At 41.7% G+C, this 20220-nt stretch overlaps 2 protein-coding genes and 1 long non-coding RNA gene across 4 annotated transcripts in view; 2 read left to right on the top strand and 1 right to left on the bottom strand.

Moving 5' to 3' along the window:
• LOC148682305 (uncharacterized) overlaps positions 1 to 20220 on the bottom strand; it is a 152546-nt gene that overhangs the window by 122565 nt on the left and 9761 nt on the right. The gene's annotated exons all lie outside the window — the stretch shown is intronic.
• The window catches only part of znf1117 (zinc finger protein 1117), a gene marked incomplete in the record, with an annotated part of 481533 nt that continues 462225 nt past the window's right edge, over positions 913 to 20220 (top strand). The window contains 1 exon segment of the mRNA NM_001327996.2: positions 913 to 955.
• Positions 916 to 18083, top strand: LOC137487246 (zinc finger protein). Of its 2 annotated transcripts, NM_001441792.1 has the most exons (3): positions 916 to 955; positions 1867 to 2016; positions 15337 to 18083. In NM_001441792.1, exons 2-3 carry the CDS (start codon positions 1932 to 1934, stop codon positions 16335 to 16337), a joined length of 1086 nt encoding a protein of 361 aa, NP_001428721.1. In that variant the 5' UTR covers positions 916 to 955; positions 1867 to 1931; the 3' UTR covers positions 16338 to 18083. The 2 variants fall into 2 exon arrangements, with proteins under 2 accessions (NP_001428721.1, XP_087102026.1); XM_087245900.1 differs by lacking the exons at positions 916 to 955; positions 1867 to 2016 and adding an exon at positions 7057 to 9155 and having other exon boundaries at positions 15200 to 18083.

Genomic DNA, 20220 nt, shown 5'->3' with positions numbered 1-20220 from the left:
CCTGAGAACTATGCTCATCTTCAGAACTCAAATGAAGACACTTTAGATGAAGTCAGAGAGCTCCTTCATCTGTCATAGACAGCAAAAGTCCCGAGATGCTCAAAGTCCAGAAAAGGAACCAAAAACATTTTTAAAACATGTGACATATGACTTTAGTGGTTCAATTGTAATCGAGTTCCAAGAACATTTTGTGTGCAAGAAAATGTTGAAAAAAGCAGCCAGGTCCAAAATGAGAACAGATGAACCATGTCTGTTTTTGCCTCCGTATTCTCTTCATTTTCATTCAGCAGACGAAACTCAAACAGGTTTGGCTCAAGTAGAGGATGAGTAAATGACAAAATTGTAATTTTTATGTGAACTGCCCCTTTAATGCTTCTGTAAGTAAAGGTAAATTAAATATTATTACTGCATATATTGCTAAAGAATGGCAGGAAACGTGGAACACAGATAACAAGAGACGACAATTCATGTGGAAAAAAGGAAATTCTATATAGGCCTATGAAGTTGTAGAAATAGAAAAGAAGAGGTTATAATTATAAGGATGAGATTTGGACTCAGATATTATTTATTCATTTTTTTGACAGCTTAGTTCCTTTATTAATCTGGGGTCGCCACAGCGGAATGAACCGCCAACTTATCCAGCAAGTTTTTACACAGCGGATGCCCTTCCAGCCGTAACCCATCTCTGGGAAAACTCAGATATTAATAGGAAGTAATGTGTTGCAGACATACAAGTCATCATAAGTGGATTAAAAAAGTTAAGAAAATGTTTAGATTTAAGGTTTGTGTGAGAGAAAGCAGATATAGTGTAAAGTGAAAAACATGGGAGACATGTATCAATAAGTCATGACTGCAAAAGTAAGTGGCAAGAAAGCTAAACAAGAAAAGACTTTTATTTTGGTGTGTGACGTCATCAGGCGGCGCCGCTTCAGCGCTGTGATTCAACTGGAGAAAGGTTTGTTGTAAAATGTTTACACAGATATAAACCCATTTAAAGTTAAAGTTCGAAGGTTTTAGTTTTTTATACGATGCTAAATTATGTTCCTACTGTTGGAAATATTTTAATCCTTTATTCAACGTAGTACTATTTTATTCTATAGAGGTAAAGTTGGTTTTATATTCGCACATTCAGACTTTCTCCTTAATAATATAATTTCATAAAAGTATTATTTGCAAACTCTAAACAGTGAAATCATATTAGCAGCCAATGACTATCAAAAGTACAACATTGTTCAGAGTCAAATAAACAATGTTAATGCTGTTATCAAGTCATGCTTGCATACTAATTCCGATCGAATATTCAAAGTAACATGGTAAACAATATATAGACTGCTAAATGAACGAATGTGCGAATATAAAACCAACTTTACCTCTATTTTTATTCTTAGTAACCGAGGGCTATTGTTTGAATAAAGTAACAGAAAAGTGTGTAATAAGTGTTTTAAAGAAACGTTTTGTTTATTACTCTCATATAAAGAAATTGTTGAAGCAAGTGTTGAAGAGAAGTTATTTTGTTTCTGTTCATTGTTTTATCTATTTTAAACAATAGAGGTAAAGTTGGTTTTATATTCACACATTCGTTCATTTAGCAGTGTATATATTGTTTAACATGTTACTTTGAATATTCGAGTGGAATTAGCATGCAAGTATGACTTGAAAACAACATTAGCACTGTTTATTTGACTGTGAACAATGTTGTACTTTGATAGTCATTAGCTGCTTATATGATTTCACTATTTAGATTTTGCAAATAATACTTTTATGAAATTATATTATTAAGGGGAAAGTCTGAATGTGTAATTATAAAACCAACTTTACCTCTATTTTTAAACAGGACATTTTTATTGTTTTATTCGTTTTAAACAGAATAAAGTGTCCAAACACAGAGGAAAACTCCTGCTGAAGTGACTGATCTCCACACTGGTATAAAGATGGCGTTTATTAAAGAGGAGAGTGAAGATGTGAAGATCGAAGAGACATTCTCTGTCAAACATGAAGATCTGCAGGAACAAACAGGTTAGTTTTCATTCTCAAAGTCCAACTCAGTCATATAGAGGTAAAGTTGGTTTTACACATTCGTTCATTTAGAAGTCTCTATATTATTTACCATGTTACTTTGAATATTTGATCGGAAATAGCATGCAAGTATGACTTGAAATCACAGCATTTGACTGTGAACAATGTTGTACTTAGATAGCCATTGACGGCTAATTTGATTTCGCTATTTATAGTTTGCAAAAATAATTTTATGAAATTAGATTATTAAGGGGAAAGTTTGAATGTGCGAATATAAAACCTACTTTACCTCTATAATTGAATCCATCTTGCAGCCTCGAGTTTTCTGCCTGGTGGTCCTAAATGCACATTTAACTGAGATGAGGGCGAGGCAGTGGCGCAGTAGGTAGTGCTGTCGCCTCACAGCAAGAAGGTCGCTGGTTCAAACCTCAGCTCAGCTGGCGTTTCTGTGTGGAGTTTGCATGTTCTCCCTGCCTTCGTGTGGGTTTCCTCCGGGTGCTCCGGTTTCCCCACAGTTCAAAGACATGCGGTACAGGTGAATTGGGTAGGCTAAGGGCCTACTCACATTATGCTATCTGTACCGGGTGCTCCGGTTTCCCCTGCAGTCCAAATACATGTGGTAAAGGTGTATTGGGTAGGCTAAATTGTCCGTAGTGTATGTGTGTGTGGATGTTTCCTAGAGATAGGTTGCGGCTGGAAGGGCATCTGGAATAATAAAGGGACTGAGCTGACAAGAAAATGAATGAATGAATGAATGAATGAATGAATAACTGAGCTGTCGATATTTGACCTACAGTATTCTCATAGAAGATATCTGCTATTACAGTGATAGTGTTGGTTTAGTACTTTCCATTTGCATGTCACATTGATCACAATTCCCTTTTTTCATCAACTTCTTTATGGGTTTAAACTGTTAGAACTACATCATTATTACAATACCTAATTACCAGGGCTATTGTGTTTAAACAGGATTTCTGTGGGGTCTTAAAATGTCTTAAATTCCAAAATAAAAAATTTAGGCCTTAAAAAGTCTTACATTTACTAAAGTATTGTGTTGTAGGTCTTTATTTTTATTTATTTTAACAAGTCTACATTTTCCTCTATTCATGTTTTGCTACTCAGCCTGTCCAAAACATATACAATCACCAACAATCCATCTCAATAAAACTTTTTAGTCAAAAAAGTCATTTTAACTCTATTTATCATAATAGTTTAATTAATTAAATATCACAATAACTTTTTGTTTAAACAAGCTCCATGTATTTACTGCTGAGGATATCGACTTGCATAGATTTATTTTATTATAGTTTTTAAAACTTTTCAAAATATTTGTTAATTTTTTTACAATTTTTTTAAAGGTTATTTTAAAAACAATTACAAAACAATACAACTAGAGCTTTTGTTAAGAAATATCTAAAATATTGTATTTTATTTTTCATTATTCATTTATTATTGCATTATTAAATAAAAATATATTTTTTTATAGGGCAAATTAAAATCTTTTCCATTTGGGCCATTTGAAAAATTTCTTTATGTCAGAAAGCTTGGATGCCCCCAATATTAAATATGCTGAATGAAATGGACACTAAAATAATTAACTGTTATAAAACATTGTACAGTATTCTAAACTATATGATGTTGTTGAGGGACGACATGAAGCAAAACTAACAATTTATAGTTGAACAATAACGTTTAGCATTGCACTGACTACAACTGGCCAACAAACTAGTCTAAAATGACTTTTGCTGTTTAAGAAATGGATTACAGCATGCTGATGATATGCAGAGATTTGGTTTAAAAAAAAGTTTTAAAAACAATATTTTTGCTGTACCATCCCTACGTTTTTTACATTTTGTTTGAAGATTTTCAGGACAACAGTGTCTCCAGGAGAAAATATATCCAAAGATGTTGTTTTAAATAGTAAAAAAAAAATCATTTGAATTATTTAGCCTGACATGTTTACAGCTCCAAAATACTTTCAAAGTTTCTCAAGTGAAAATATGTTGTGTTCAAAGGGGAAAAAAAAGTTTAGGTTTTTTAACCAGACATTTAAAAAGAATATATTTATAAATGGTAATCACAGTACTGAGAAATCATGATATTTTTAGTCAAGGTTATCATACCGTCAGAATCTTATACTGGTCTGTGAGCCAGCACATATAGTAAGGGGCATACAAAAAGTAGATTTCCAAAATAATTATTTTTAATAAAGTCAAAAAATTTCTCAAAAACTCAAAAAATAAATAAATGAAACAATTAAATCAATTGAAAAATCAATAAACTAAACAAAGAAAACAAAACTGAGTTCAAACCAAACTAATCATGAATAAATCAAAAACAGAACTCCTTGAAATGACAAGACTGACCACATTTATACCAGAGGGACTAGTCCACAGTAAACAAGAAGGGGGAGACAAAAACAGACAATTTACAACAACAATAAACTAAGTCAAATATCTAAATACAAATCTAAATATTAGTTAAATAAATTCTAAATGAAAAACTAAATATAAATCTGAACAAACACTGCAAATCATTAATGAACTTAAACTAAAGATCAGCTCTCCCTCCAAGCCCTTAAGCCAATGGTATCGGCTAGCGGAACCAATAGGTGCCACTTGGCGGCACGTCGGCCCTTTAGTTTGTCGGACCACACCCAGAAACTCCGTTCCTCATCGGCACTGCAGCATGGTAACTTAAACTCAAAACAAAACTAAATAAAAAAAACATACACCACACTGGCCATCACATGGTCCATGTTTAATGCTGCTTGATGTTGCAAAGTCATTCATTCATTTTCTTTTCGGCTAAGTCCCTTTATTAATCCGGAGTCGCCACAGCGGAATGAACCGCCAACTTATCCAGCAAGTTTTTACGTAGCGGATGCCCTTCCAGCCGCAACCCATCCCTGGCAAACATCCACACACTCAATCACACACACACTCATATACTACGGACAATTTAGCCTACCCAATTCACCTGTACCGCATGTCTTTGGACTGTGGGGGAAACCGGAGCACCCGGAGGAAACCCTTGCCAATGCAGGGAGAACATGCAAACTCCACACAGAAACGCTAACTGAGCCGAGGCTCGAACCAGCGACCTTCTTGCGGTGAGGCGACAGCACTACCTACTGTGCCTCTGCTTCGCCCCTGTTGCAAAGTCATATTTTCTAATTTAATCATTTTTCTTTGTATGTATAGACATGAACACATTTGTTTGTGGAGAAAGTAGCCGTTTATTAGTCCTAGTCATTTTTCCAATAGGCAACTGAAGCTTTAAAACAATAGCATATAAGATCAAGGCCCCATTTCAGAAAGGAGGTTGAGTGAAAACTCAGAGCATTTTAACCCTGAAATGAGAGAAACTCTGGTATTTGCGTTTCAAAATGGCAAGTTTGTGAAATTCGAGAAAGCAGGGTAAGTCAAGCCTGTTTCTGAAAGAAAGGTAACTTGGTAACATACTCTGTGAACCTAACCTGGTCAGCAGGTTTTATTCTCTTAACTCTGTTTTGAGTTTCTGTCGGTCTCCTTTTCTTTTTTTTTTTAAATGAAGCAGTATTTCTCACTTAGCCTTATATATTCAGCCACCTATTTTTATGTGCATATTGGATAGGCTAAAAAACAGTTGATGGAAACATCATGATGCACATAACTTTTGAAATATAGGCATAAAAAAACATGCGCTAAATCTTCACCACATGTTCATTGTGTGCTGACATTGTCCTCTGAGGTGAAAGTCATTTATTAAACACAGAAAAGATTCATGTAGCTTCTCCTACCGCAGTAAATTCTGTTTTTACTGTTGAGATTTGGCGCCAGTTAATCAGGAAGTGACGATTTTGTTCTTTTTAAGTCATTAAATGGAAACGCTGATTCATTCATTCATTTTTTTTGGCTTAGTCCCTTTATTAATTGGGGGTCGTCACAGCAGAATGGACTGTGTACGTTTTGTTCATTTGTTTTCCATTTTTAAACGGAATAAAGGAAAGGAAAAAAATGGCCGTTTTTCCATTTTTCTTTTGCTCACAAGAAAACGAAAAAACGACATTTTGGCTGGATTTTCGTTTTTTGGTTTAAAGTAGGAAAACGGATAAACGACTTTAATATTCATTTTACACATGTAGGTGGTGCTGAAATGCCCACTTTCCTCTAATTAGTCAACTATTATTATTATTATTATTATTATTATTATTATTATTATTATAACCTTTATTTTACCAGGAAAGACACATTGAGATTAAAAATCTCTTTTACAAGAGCGTCCTGGCCAAGATTAGGCAGTACACAAGTCACATGAGTCCAACAGACAACAAACAAAAAACAATTTACAGTTAACATGAATCACACTGACATCTATTCAAAACATCTACAAACCTGTTTCAACTTCTAAAACTTTTTAAAAGCTTGTAGTGAAATCAAGTCTTTGAACTGCAACTGTGTTTGCAGATTAATCCAAGCAAAAGGTGCTGCGTACTTAAAAGCCTTTTTTCCCATCTCAGTCCGCACTTTAGGGACAAAGAGTAAATAAATATCCTGTGAGCGAAGACCATAGTTAAGAACAGGCTTTTTACAAATATAATTCTGGAGATATGATGGGAGTAAACCCAGTATAGATTTAAACTAAATCTGAGCTTGTGACGTCGTCCTCAAAATAAAAGCCTTACACGCAGGCTTTTAATTATTATTATTTAATTATATATAAACAAAGTTTACATATTCTATCATTTGAACCACACACAGTTAGCAGGCTTACATTCATTGCACATGTATAAATTAAATAAAAATGTAAATTAGCAGTATTCTTAGACATTTTGTCATTAAAATAAGGTCATAGTTCACAGCCAAGTTTCTTGCTGCTGTGCACCTGATGCTGAGCAAAGATGGCCATTTCCGAGCAGCACCTGGTTTGTATGATTGTTTCAGAGCAAGGGCTTTATAATAATAATAATAATAATAACAATAATAATAATAATAATTATTATTATTATTATTATTATCACTTAGTAGTGTTTTTATTGTTTAGTTTTTTTTTCTTTTTAATAAATGTTAACAGAACAAAAATAAGAACACATTGGGCCCTGCTATAAAAACAGGTTACCATTTGTTTTTGTTTTATTTCTTCCTATTTTAATTATATATTGAAATTATTTCTTTGATAATTAATACTGTTTTATTGCAACGCCAAAGTAGGCTTGTCTTATTATTTTTTGTAATTTGCTGTTATTGTTATTGTAGGCTACATGGCAGGCTTTGCGAAATTTTTTAAAATAATATATACTCATAACCTTACTAATTCGAGAGCCGAACCTAAAAAAGTTTAAGTGCAATGAGCCTGTACAATAAAGTGAGCCGCAATGCATATTTGCATATATGAATGTCTTATCTGCCTAGCTAATCCATTGCAATATTGCATGTTCCACTATTGCACTGTGTTGCCATTTGGCAACACACACATTTGATCGATTTACAAAAAAATTATTTGATAAAAAAAAATTTGAGTTGTGAATGTCATCATATCTTACTGGAGGTGATGTTTCATGAGGAGGTGATTTTTTTTGTGGATCTAACATAATTTGATACTTTGTTTTTATTGACGTTTGCATTTGCATTTAGCAACTACTCACAATAAACGCCAGTCTGTCAGAAATCGCGCTACAGAAAAACACTGGATGTCATGTGACTTAACCAAAGCACATCATTGGCTACACAAAGGTATTCTCTTTCAAACAAAAAAAATTATGTTGGTCTTAAAGAAATAGTGGCAGGGAAATGAACATAAGTATCATATTGCCATATGGTTACACCGTGCAGTAGAGGGCTAGTACTTGTGTGTATTTGCATGTCTAAAATATAAAATAAGCATTAGACAGTTAAAACACTGCATAATTGTGATGATATGATGAGCTAACTTGTCATGCTTGTCACGCTGGATAATGAGTAAAACACCAGCACCAGGGACAACAACATGGTCCTCACTTCAAATTGAAACATAAGTAGGAATTTGTAGTGATTTACCCTGATCTCCCTTCCTCCTCATCCCTGTCTTTGAGGCGCTGAACTCATTATCAGTGCGAGAGATAAGTAGAGAGAGACTGTGTTCACTCCTCTCCACGCTGAACTGAAGTGTTTTTTTAAACATTCAAATGTCTGTGTCGCGCGACACAACGAATCGATTATGAAATTTGTTGCCAACGCTTTTAGTAACTGATTTTTATTGGTTTTGTTGTTGCAGCCCTACTAAAAATATTGTTATGCTGTTTAGGCATGGAACGATAACCACTTTTAATGTATAAAACCGCCAAGTGGTAGTTTTTTAGGACAACAGTATCTCCAGCAGAAAAGATATCCAAAAATGCCTTTTTAGATGGTATTTCTGCATATTGTCTGGTATATAAATTGTCACCACGTAGGTCTTCAGTAAAGCCTCAGGACATGCACAAAGGCAAGAAAACAAAGGAAAAAGTACAAATGAATGAAAACAAGTAGCAAAGTATGTCATCTTGCAATCTTATCACTTCAGTTTACAGCAAACGTGGCATTAAGCATTTGCATAAGTTCATTAATTTTCCTTCAGCCCAGTACCTTTAATTATCAGCAGTTGCCACAGCGGATTGAACCACCAACTTATCTAGCATATGTTTTAAACAGCGGATGCCCTTCCAGCTTCAACCCAGTACTGGGAAGCAATAGCATAATTTAAATACAATAATGCAGCCTCACTAATATAAGCGTGAATTATGCGTACTTGCAAGCAAGTCACAAATGTTTTTAATCGAGTGGAAGATGTACATGAGGGAACACAACACGAGTAATCTAGAGCGAGTGCATTTGATCATTTGCATTTGAAGCCACAGGCACAAAAAAAACTTGGTTTTCCTCTGACCCCCAAAATGAAATATTCTGCAAGGTATATGATCTGATTTTGAGCTGAAACCTCAGACACATTCTGGGAACACCAAAGACTTATTTTACATTTTGTTAAAAAAAAGGATTAATTAAAGGAACCCTGTAAAGGGATAGTTGACGCCAAAATGAAAATAGCCTCACCGTTTACTCTTCCTCATGTGGTTTTAAACCTTTATGAGTTTCTTGATTCAGCTGAACATAGAAAAAAAGATATTGTGAAAAACGTTCGAGGTTACTAAAGTAACCCTTCGTTCCCCGAGGAGGGGAACGGAAGCACTATAAGTGGATTTGATTGTAAAATCCACGCATTGGGAGGTTCGGTTCAGAAGCTACTCGTCTGAAAGAGTATTGAACGGGCCAATTAAGAATGAATTGGCAGCGCAAGCCTGCGCAGGTGAGCGGCATAAGCAATCAACTGAGTATATAAGCTCACCTGGCGCAGCAGACGCTATCCTTTTTAAGCTGAAGAGACTTTCAACAGCTAAGGGACAGTCATTATGGCGACGGAGTATAGTGCTTCCGTTCCCCTCCTCGGGGAACGAAGGGTTACTTTAGTAACCTCGAACGTTCCCCTTCGGGGGGAACTTCAGCACTATAAGTGGATTTGATTGTAAAATCCACGCATTGGGAGCCCATTGAAAGCGCCATAATGACTGCACCTTACCAACACCCCCGATGAGGAGATAGTCAAGCAAGCGTGACGCACCCACATCATGGGGGGCGCGGTCCTCCAACGTGTCCCTGGCCCTAATTTATCCTACTTCAACAGAAGTTTTACGGATTTATATATATTTTTTGGGGTGTCGTGAGCATCTAGATAATTCTAGGAAATACGACAGTACGTTGGGAAGCGTGCAATCCCGATAGGGAGGACGCTGCGGAGGCCATCCGTTACCCAAGGGGGGATAGATGGCAGAATTTACATATGGACTAGCCCTAAAAAGGGGGAGTACGCATAGCAAAAGAGTGGTTAGCGGGGAGGGAAGACACGGGTCCGCCCAGGGGGGGGGGGGACTTAACCGTGGCTGAATAAGCATATGGGATCGCCTAGTGGGGACCACGCATAGCAGACACCTTTACCCAAAACGCGGGCTGACCAGCGGGCAGACCTACAACGTAGTGGGCCAGCAAGTGACTCCTCCGCTGAGTCAGTGCTGGGGGCCACGGAGGAATCTGCAGGGCTCACCTGACGGGGAACTTTACTGACAGATAAAAAGGCGCACGTATCTCCGTGTTAGGGAAAATGGCGCAGCAAGCGTGTTTCAACACCCTACCGAGTTGTTTCCTCAATCACCAAGGGTTACCTAATACCCTTGAGGAAACCGGCTCCACTCGCAGATTGTAAAACCTTGCAAATGTGTTGGGTGTCACCCAGCCCGCAGCTCTACAGATGTCTGTTAGAGGGGCGCCGCGTGCGCGCGCTCGAGAGGATGCGAAGCTCCGAGTGGAGTGCGCACGCGCTCTCGGGGGACGCGGCTCATCTCGGCTCTGATAGTGAAAGAAAGGCATCCACAATCTAGTGGGAACTTATTTCGGTACGGCACTTCCCTGCTGCCGACCGCTATAACAGACGAAGAGCTGCTCAGATGATCTAAACTCTGAGTGCGGTCCGGATAATACGCAAAACGCGAACTGGACAATAAATAAGGGCTGGGTCTGCCTCCTCCGAGGGCAGCGCTTGCAGGCTCACTACCTCGTATTAAAACGGAGTGGTAGGAACCTTGGGCACATATCGCGGGCGGGGTCTCATACGTGAGAGAAGCCAGCCCAATTACAGGCACGAGTCACTGACCGAAAAATGCCTCCGGGTCCCCGACCCTCTAATCGATATCAACGCGACCAGCAGAGCTGTCTTCAGGGACAGAAATATACTGAGTCGAGGATCGAAGGGATCTGACGCGGCTTGTGTAGCGAGGGCGAGATCCTAAGAGGGCATGAAGGGGGGCGGGGTGGATTAATTCGCTTAACGCCCCTGAGGAACCGGATGATGAGGTTATGCGTTCCCACGGTGCCGCCAGACACCGCGTTATGAGAGCGGAGATGGCAGCCACGTAACCTTGAGTGTGGAGGGCGACAGCCTGCTCTCCAACTTCTCTCGGCGTAAAGAAAGCACAACGCTGATCTGGCAAATTACGGGGGTCTTCTCAGCGAGAGACACACCATTCAGTGAATAGACTTCACGTCAGGGCATAGGCGCGCTCGGGGAGGGGGCTCTAGCCCGAGTGACGGTATTAGCGCAATCGGAGGTTACCTAAGTCTTCCTCGCGTCTAAAAATCTCTTCAAAGATCGGCGAGGGTGCCAGGTGGTGCCCTGTCCCTGAGAGAGTAGGTGCTCTCTCGAAGGGACTGCCAGGGGAGGGCTATCGCGAGGGAGAGCTCTGACATCCAGGTCCGGTTGAGCCAGAGGGGCGCAACCAGCAACCTGTTCCTCGTCCTCCCTGACCATGCACAGTAACTGCGCGAGCAGGCTCACTGGGGGAAACGCGTATTGCGCGTGCCCCGAGGCCAGCTGTAAGCCAGTGCATCCGTGCCGAGAGCACTCGGTCAGGGAAAGAACAACTGGCAATGAGCGATCTCGGGGGAAGCAACAGATCGATCTGGGCTTCCCCGAATCGCGCCCATATCAGCTGAACAGACTCGGGGTGGAGTCTCCATGCTCCAGGACGCAAGGCTGCCGTGAGAGCGCATCGGCTGCACGGTTGAGCTTGCCTGAATATGAATGGCGTGCAGCGATTTCAGCCGCGGATGACTCCAGAGGAGCAGACGGCGGGCGAGCTGAGACATGCGGCGAGAGCGCATACCCCCTATACGGCTGATATACGCCACCGCCGCCGTACTGTCCGTCCTGACCAGCACGTGTTGCCGCTCCAACACCGGAAAAAAACGGTGGAGAGCGGGGAACACTGCCAACAGCTCCAGGCGATATGCCAATGCAACTGGGTACCTTTCCACAGGTCCGCAGCCGCATGCCCGCAACGCACAGCCCCCCAGCCCGTGTTGGAAGCGTCTGCTGAAACGACAACAAGACTGGACGCCTGTTCTAGAGACACCCAGGCCTGTAGGAACGAGGGGTCGCTCCAAGGGCTGAGGGCGCGGCGACACAGCGCAGTAACAGAGACTCGGTGTGCGCGCGCGTGCCATGCGCGTCTGGGGACTCGATCGTGAAGCCAGTGCTGAAGTGGTCTCATATAGAATAATCCGAGCGGCATGAAGCGGCTGCGGATGCCATATGCCCCAGGAGCCTCTGAAATTGTTTCAGTGGGACCACTATTTTACTGTCGAGCTCTCTCAGACAGTACAGCATCAGCTGAGCGCGCTCTCCGGAGAGGCGCGCTGCCATGGTGACCGAGTCCAGCTCCAGCCCGAGAGAAGAGATCCTCTGCACGGGGGCGAGTTTGCTCTTTTCTCGGTTGACCTGAAACCCCCACAGGTGGAAGTGCCAGAGCACTTTGTCTCTGTGCATAATCAACTCTGTGCATAATCAAAAGAGAGGGCAATTCAGCCAGTCGTAAAGAAATTGAGTATGCAGATGCCCGCGAGCCGAAGGGGCGCTGAGGCACCCTCCGCGGGCTTGGTGAGGACCCGCGGAGACAGAGAGAGCCCGAAGGGGAGGGCTTTGTATTGCCAAGCTCGACCTTCAAACGCAAACCGCAGAAACTGTCGGTGGCGAGGAAGAGTGGAGACATGGAAATACGCGTCCATCAGGTCTAATGCTGCAGACCAACCCAGAGGACGAACGCACCGGAGGATGCGCTTCTGCGTGAGCATTCTGAACGGCAGCTGGTGCAGGCAGCGGTTCAAAACGCGCAGATCTAGGATTGGCCGTGACCCACCGCTCTTTTTGGGCACGATGAAGCGTGGGCTGTAAAACCCGCTCTCCATCTCGGCTGGAGGGAGCGGCTCGATTGCATCCTTCGCCAGGAGGACAGCAATCTCCTCTCGCAAGACAGGGGCGGACAGGGGGCTGACCCTGGTGAATACACACCCGTGACTTGGGGGGCCGTTTCGCGAACTGAATCGCATAGCCGAGTCTGATTGTGCGTATGAGCCACCGCGAAGAGCTGGCCCGCGCTAACCAGGCAGGCAGAGCTCTCGCTAATGGACTCATCGCTACAATCGCTGACGTACCAGCAGTGGGGCAGCGCGGAGTGGGTGTGCTGATCCGGGAAGCTCGCGGGTCCCACGGAAAAGCTGGAGGTGGGATATTTGCTCTCACTCCAAACCCGAGCTCCGGAGGGGAGGCTCGAGGGGTGGGAGAAAGGAGACCGTCCTCCCAGCGCTCGTGAGCCACTGGCGAAACGCACCGAATCTGCAAGCTAGAAAGCATAGCGTCCCAGACTGGCAGATTTCGGGCTGTCACATCTGGGGAAGTGAAAAGTGCCCTTTCATAATGTTTTCATGGCAGTAAAAAGTGCCGTTGGAAATGGGGCCCCGCCCTCCAGCGGGGAAAGAGCAAGTTCCCTCTTCTCCAGATGGCCTGTCCCAGGGGCGCTTCGCGGTCCGTTGCCGGACTTAGCGGCGTTCTGGGCAGGGGGGCTGCCTGCTTCCGAGGTGCCCGACGCGCTCGCTTCGCCTTAGGCGTGTGCGGGGGCGGAGCAGCTCTCGTAGGCGGACGCCTTCGGCGAGGAGCAGGTATGAATGGCACGGCGGGCGGAGCGGGCTACGGACCGCCGATAAGACATCACCCACCAACTGCTCTCTCACCGCCTTGAATTCCTGGGTGAATTCACAGACAGTGTCGCCGAACCTGGCTGGGGATATGGGGAAGTCAAGAAAGCGGACTTTGTCGACTTTGCGCATATCAGCCAGGGGTGGCGCTCCTGGACCACTAATGTGGACATCGTCCTCCCCAACGCACACGCAGCGGACTCAGTAGTCCGAAGAGCTAAGTCGGCGGCGGTGCGAAGCTCGTAAGCCTGGGTTGGACCCACCCTCGTGCAGCTCGGCCAGCGCCTGCGCTTGGTAGCGCTGGTAGGTGGCTATCGCATGCAAGGCGGAAGCAGCCTGGCCCGCAGCTATGTAAGCTCTAGCTCCGAGGGAGGTAGATAACTTACAGGCTTTGGATGGGAGACGAGGCGGACCCCGCCAAGAAGAGGCGCCGCGCGGATTTACCGCCATCGCGCACTCAACCTGAGGAATCGCCACATACCCCCTGGCTGTTTCACCGTCAAGAGTGGTTAGGGTGGAGGAACACGCAGCACGAGCAGAAAAAAGTGCTTTACAAGACCGCGTGAGCCTACTGTGCACCTCCGGGAAGAAGGGAACGCCCCTCTAGTCGGTCCGGCCGCGGAGCTGGGGGATAAACCATCTCCAACCCACGGCCGAAGCAGCCCGGGAAAGCACGGCTAACATGTCCGTTTCAGGATCCGTAGTGACAGCGCTCACCAGCCCGAAGGGGGCGAGCGGGTCTGGATCATCATCGGACAATGAAAGCCCACCCTCCGATGCCGCGGTGGACATCTGGTCTCCGGTGTCATCGGGCGTAAGGGCTACCATCTGTTAGACGGATCGCTTCCTCCGCCCGAAGCTTGGATGGAGCGCTTAGAGGAGCGGGAGGTCCGCGGGCCCGTGGGCGACGGATTATCTCTCGCTGAAACCCTCAGATCTGCCCGAGTGCCCGCTGCAGAGCAGGGGACAACTGGGGTGGTTCGCCTTTTTGCAAAGGCTAACCGCGATCTTGCGCAACAGTCATGGCATCGCAATGACGACATGAACTGCCCGCGAGCAGCGCATTAACATGCTGGACCCCCAGACATGTAACACAGTGCCCGCGCCCATCATCCGAGGACAGGAAACCACCGCATCCAGAAACGCACAGTCGGAGCGCCGTCCTGATAAGGACGTGCTGCACGACTGTGTTGCTCTTTCTGTGAAGTTTGCAACTTTATACGCACCGCTCTGGAGGACCGGACCCAAAGAACGCCAGGCAAGGGAGAAACCCAGCTCGACCGTCTGCCACTGCGTGTACACACTCTGGACCGGGAGAATGCTCTCGTTCGCTCAGAATCGCTGGTCACAGCAGGAGGAACCCTCATCGACTCGATCAGAAAGTCTCTGAAGCGAAAAGGATAGCGTCTGCTGCGCCAGGTGAGCTTATATACTCAGTTGATTGCTTATGCCGCTCACCTGCGCAGGCTTGCGCTGCCAATTCATTCTTAATTGGCCCGTTCAATACTCTTTCAGACGAGTAGCTTCTGAACCGAACCTCCCAATGCGTGGATTTTACAATCAAATCCACTTATAGTGCTGAAGTTCCCCCCGAAGGGGAACCCTAGTTTTCTTTGTGTTTCAGAAGAAAGGGAATGTTTAAAACTGCAAGATGGAGAGTAAATGGTAATTGATCATTTTCATTTTTGGGTGAAACATCCATTTCATGCTTCTCGCTTTGAGCTTTCATTCTTTTCTTTTAAAGACCTGATGGTGCTGAAAGAAGAGACTCATCAACTGAATGTAATGGAAGAGAAACAGCAGTTTGAGAAACACCAAGTAATAACGACTGATGAAAAAACCACACTGACTAAAAAGGCTTCATCACGCGGAAGACCTCGGAAATCCAAGTCTATGTGTAATTACAGCTGTACATGGTGTAGAAAGAGTTTCAGTAAAAAGTCAAACCTTGATATTCACATGAGAGTTCACACTAAAGAGAAACCTTACACCTGCAAACAGTGTGGAAAGAGGTTTGGTTATATACAAGGCTTTAAAAACCACATGAGAATTCACACTGGAGAGAGGCCGTACACATGCCAACAGTGTGGAAAAAGCTTCTATCATGCAGGAAATTTTGCAGCGCACCAGAAAATTCACACTGGGGAGAGGAAGTATACATGCCAACATTGTGGAAAAAGCTTCTCTAAAACAGGAAACTTGGCAGTACACATGAGAATTCACACTGGGGAGAAGCCTTACTCTTGCTCTCAGTGTGGAAAGAGTTTTAAGCAAAATGTCACCCTTAAAATCCACATGAGAACTCACAATGAAGAAAGAATTTTTACCTGCACACAGTGTGGGAAAAGTATTTCTCAAAAGCACTACCTTGACATCCACATGAGGATTCACACTGGAGAGAAACCTTACACATGCACAGAGTGTGGTAAAAGTTTCCCATATAAAGGCTCACTCAATCACCACATGATAAGTCACACCGGAGAGAAGCCGTTTACATGTGCTCAGTGTGGAAAGAGCTTCACAACCAAAGCTAGCTTCATGAACCACATGGATGGTCACACTGGAACCATAGTGTTCACATGTGATCAGTGTGGAAAGAGTCTCACACGCAAAGACTCTATGAAGCAACACATGAAGACTCACTCAGGAGAGGATCGTTTTAGATGCAGTGAGTGTGGAAAGGGCTTTAAATGTAAAAGAAGTCTCAGCACTCACCTGAAGCTTCACAATCGAGAGCAAAAATGAGGCCTTGTCCAGCGGAGCTTGGGGCTCTCTCCCAGGACAGCATGTCAAACAAGTGTGAACTCTTGAATACATATCAAGTTACTGATAATGAAACCCTTGGAACATCTGGAGATTTAAACTCAATAATGAAGAGGGGTAAAGATGTACCAGGTTGTGAGAGTTTCTACAGGGCTGCATAAAAAGCTAAATACCTTTATATGTGTTTCAAGTTATTATGAACTGATTATTTTATTTTGTGCAAATTGCACACTTCAAACTAATTTTCGGCTCTTAATATAGAATTAGAAAGATTAGGGAGGAGAAAGTGTTAAGGGAGATGCAGGGAACACTGTCCTACACGCTTAAGCTTGGTTTATAATTGATGCGTCCGCTTGTTTGCTTGAGTGCGTGCAGCAAATGTGATGTCATCGCGGAGTTTGCAGAGGTTTGCTTTGGGTAAACGCGACATAATTTCGGCCGGCGGAGTGTATGTTTTTTTTTTTTTTTGAGACTCAAGCAAACAGTGCGCGCGGCGCCAGATTTTGATTTGAGTTGAATATGAATCACTTTGAGCATCTGAAGACATCTTTATCAGCAAACAGTACGCAATGGTGCCGCATTTGAGACTTTGCCTGAAACGTACGCCTGCACAGACATCCTTATGATCCATGATCATAGAGATCACCAGATGACCAATAATTCTTGGCTAGAAATTGCACCAGCCATGGGAAAGAGGACAGTTTTTGTTAAAAGTTTGTAAAAACCTGAGGGATGTTCTTTAAAAGTCAAAGAGGCCATGGCAAAAGTGGAGACCCAGGTACATAATTACAGACAGGCCCGGATTGGCTAATCGGGAGGACCGGGAGAATTCCCGGTGGGCCGATCTGTTTTTTGGCCGCCAGGGCCGGTGTCCCTAGCTCCAGAATCTGTTGCTCTCAGCAGTCACACTTTTTAAAAATAATTTATTTATTTACTTGACCACAGCCTTCTTATTATTTTACCGCAGCTCTGCTCTTTTTATCTATTTTCTCGTAGCCTCATGAGCAGGATGCAGCCTGCAGGTTAATGATGATATAACTAGATAAGTCACCATTCACCATACAGCTGTTGTGGTACAGTGGTTAGTATGGTTAGATAAAGACGCGGCCAACCTGGGTTTGGTCCTTGTCTGAGTAACATTTTTTTTTTTTTTCATTTTTATTGTTAAGACATAATACTGTAAGGGTTGTTGAACATTTGAAGTTCTAAAAGAGCTGTTTTCTCAAAAAAAAGACGTGATAGTGTAATTAGAAACTGAATTGGAAATAACCTTATTTTAATATAGTCAGTGGTGAACTGAGGTGGGCCGGTCTGAGGCTTGAAACTCCAGGGCTGAAAAAGAGTCCCACTCCGGCCCTGATTACAGAATATGTTTTTCCGTTAGTCGTAGGTTTTACACTGATTTATACGTTACAATTTTGAATTTAAAACAATTTGATATCAAAACTATAATTAAGGAACAAATTATTTTTTTGATAACCGGAAAGGAATATTTGACCCTATTGGTTTACAATACACTGATGCCATGTTTTTCTAGGCTTTATTGGTGATCATGGTCAGAAGTGTTGGACCATTATTGCCTTTTTAGCATAAGTATAGGACAGAAACTAGCCAGACAGTAATGTGTGAATTGTAGAGTGGGCTAAATCTAAAAAAAAAACATGTACTTTTTAGTAAGTGTACTTTTTTGCTTTTATTCTTGCCATAATAAAATATATTTGTTGAGCAGCCCATGTTCTCTTGTCATGAATATTTTAATAAACTTCAATGGGTAAAACTGTCTGAGATATGAACAAAAGAAAGTGATGCATCAAAGTTTGATTAAAAAATCTTGAATGGTTATAAAAATGCTTATAATAATTAAAATAACTTATAAAAAACAATAAAAATAATTAGCTTAAAAATCTTGAATGATGATAATGACTTGAATGATGATAATGAAATTTTCTACTTCTTTGTTTATCCATCTGACTTTACGGTCAGATTCTTTTGACCGCCCCCTGTCTTTTTAAAGAATATCACAACGACGAATGCGGTGAGTATAAAAGCCTTGTCCGCGTCGTGAGATGCGCGCAGTCAAAGGAGGTGTGCAATGTGGTGCCAGGTGAAGGTATAAATCCAGCTTTAGATTGTGTTTTCGATCATTCACATTGTCTGATTTCACTCATGTGAACAAACAACCATTTGCCTCAAGTTTTGGGCTTTTGTCTGCAATTTCTTGTTGGCGAATGAAAGTCCGGCTAAACTCGTGCGGTGTAAACTTGCCATAAGGCAATGTCTGTGAGCAACTGATGCAGACTTCCTAAAGCCCTGTTCAGACTACACAATGCCATTTGCCTGTTAAGACAGATCAGATTTGTGTCAGATTATGAGATTTTGACTTGATCAAATCTTGATGTGTTGTGGGTAACAAATGAAGACTTCAGGTTTCAAAACACTACAAGTTTATTTTGATGGACTGATTTGAGAAAAGAAACAAGTTTTCTTCATGGAGACAGTTACACTTTCTATACATGGTTGCCCTAAAATATATGTTCATGTGAAAACTCCCACATTACTACAAATAAAGTGTTGTATGGGAAACCCAGTGTCACTATTGTGAATGAGAACATGAGTCATTTGTTGTAATTTCAGTACTCAACAGACTACTGAAGCACTTCATTTATGAATGAACTATTTTATAAAGCTAAAAAGGTTATTAACCAGGTAATGCTGTGTACAATTTCTCTTTACTTTTACCAAATTTAACTAGTTTATAGCAAAAAAAGAGGTTTACATGGATATTGACGAGACATTCTGTAATGTACATGAGTATATGCAATTGAAAATATGCTCAGTGTTTTCAATATGACTTTCACAAAGTTGACAAAAGTTATCCTCAGTATTAAATATTAATCTCAGAAATTATTTTGATGGATACATATCATTAATCATTTTAAACTGAAGCTCTTTATTTTGGGCAGAATTGAATAAGAAATGTAACTTGTTCTTATTTTTTCTAATTCCTGTGAATTAAAATCTTTAAAAATGAAATGACGTCTGAGCTGATTAGGATGAAGCCTTTGAATAAGAATATTCCTTAAAAACGTACTACATTTTGGATCTCTAAAACATAAAGTGACCAAAAACAGAGATAAAAGAGAAAACATTACAGAATAGTGTAAAAAGAATACCTCTGATCAATACTATGATGTTTTTAGGAATAACATTAACAATTGTGTAAAACTCTTTAGAATGACAAAAAAAATGTAATTAAGAATGTCACCATGGCTATCCTTCCTATCCAATAAAGAAAAAAAATCCTAAAATAAAGACTTATTTTGATATAAAATAAAATGATTGTTCGATAAACAAGTTTTATGAGGACTGAAATTGTGAAAGAAATCTAGTCAAATCTTAGCACAATAGGACCTGCTGGTGAAACAAAGACCAAATTTAAGGTTTATTTGGGCTAGAAGTGGGTTATCATTATTTCACTGCTGTCAGAGTCAGGGATAATTCTATACATTATTATTTTGTGTTCTCTAGAATTCTCATGAAACTCGTGAAATTAAAATTCATGCAAAATATTTTTATAAGATCTTATTTCGCTGATTGATTTCTGTTATTTATTTAAAATAATATTTGCATAATAATAATAGTTTTATAATAATAATAATACTTTTATTTATTTGTAATATAATTATAATTAAAATGACAACTTTGCGAGCCTTGACCAATGCATTTACCAAGCCGCTTTCAGCAAGACTCACTGTGACACTTCTCTGCAGCAAGTGAGCGACACAGTTTATATGAACACATGAACTGTCGCTCACATGGGTTAAAGCTGTGAATGAAGACATGCAATCGTTAAAAGAAATTGTAA

This window comes from Danio rerio, chromosome 4 (genome assembly GCF_052040795.2).
Source record: "Danio rerio strain M-AB ecotype USA chromosome 4, GRCz13ab, whole genome shotgun sequence".
NCBI classification, from domain to species: domain Eukaryota; kingdom Metazoa; phylum Chordata; class Actinopteri; order Cypriniformes; family Danionidae; genus Danio; species Danio rerio.
This window is presented reverse-complemented; position numbering and strand designations above follow the sequence as displayed.

Excerpts from the sequence above, each read along its gene's own strand:
- LOC137487246 (NM_001441792.1), top strand. The coding sequence starts at position 1,932 with ATGGCGTTTATTAAAGAGGAGAGTGAAGATGTGAAGATCGAAGAGACA. Across the intron at positions 2,017-15,336 it reads AGATCTGCAGGAACAAACAG|ACCTGATGGTGCTGAAAGAA; the intron begins GTTAGTTTTCAT and ends TTTCTTTTAAAG.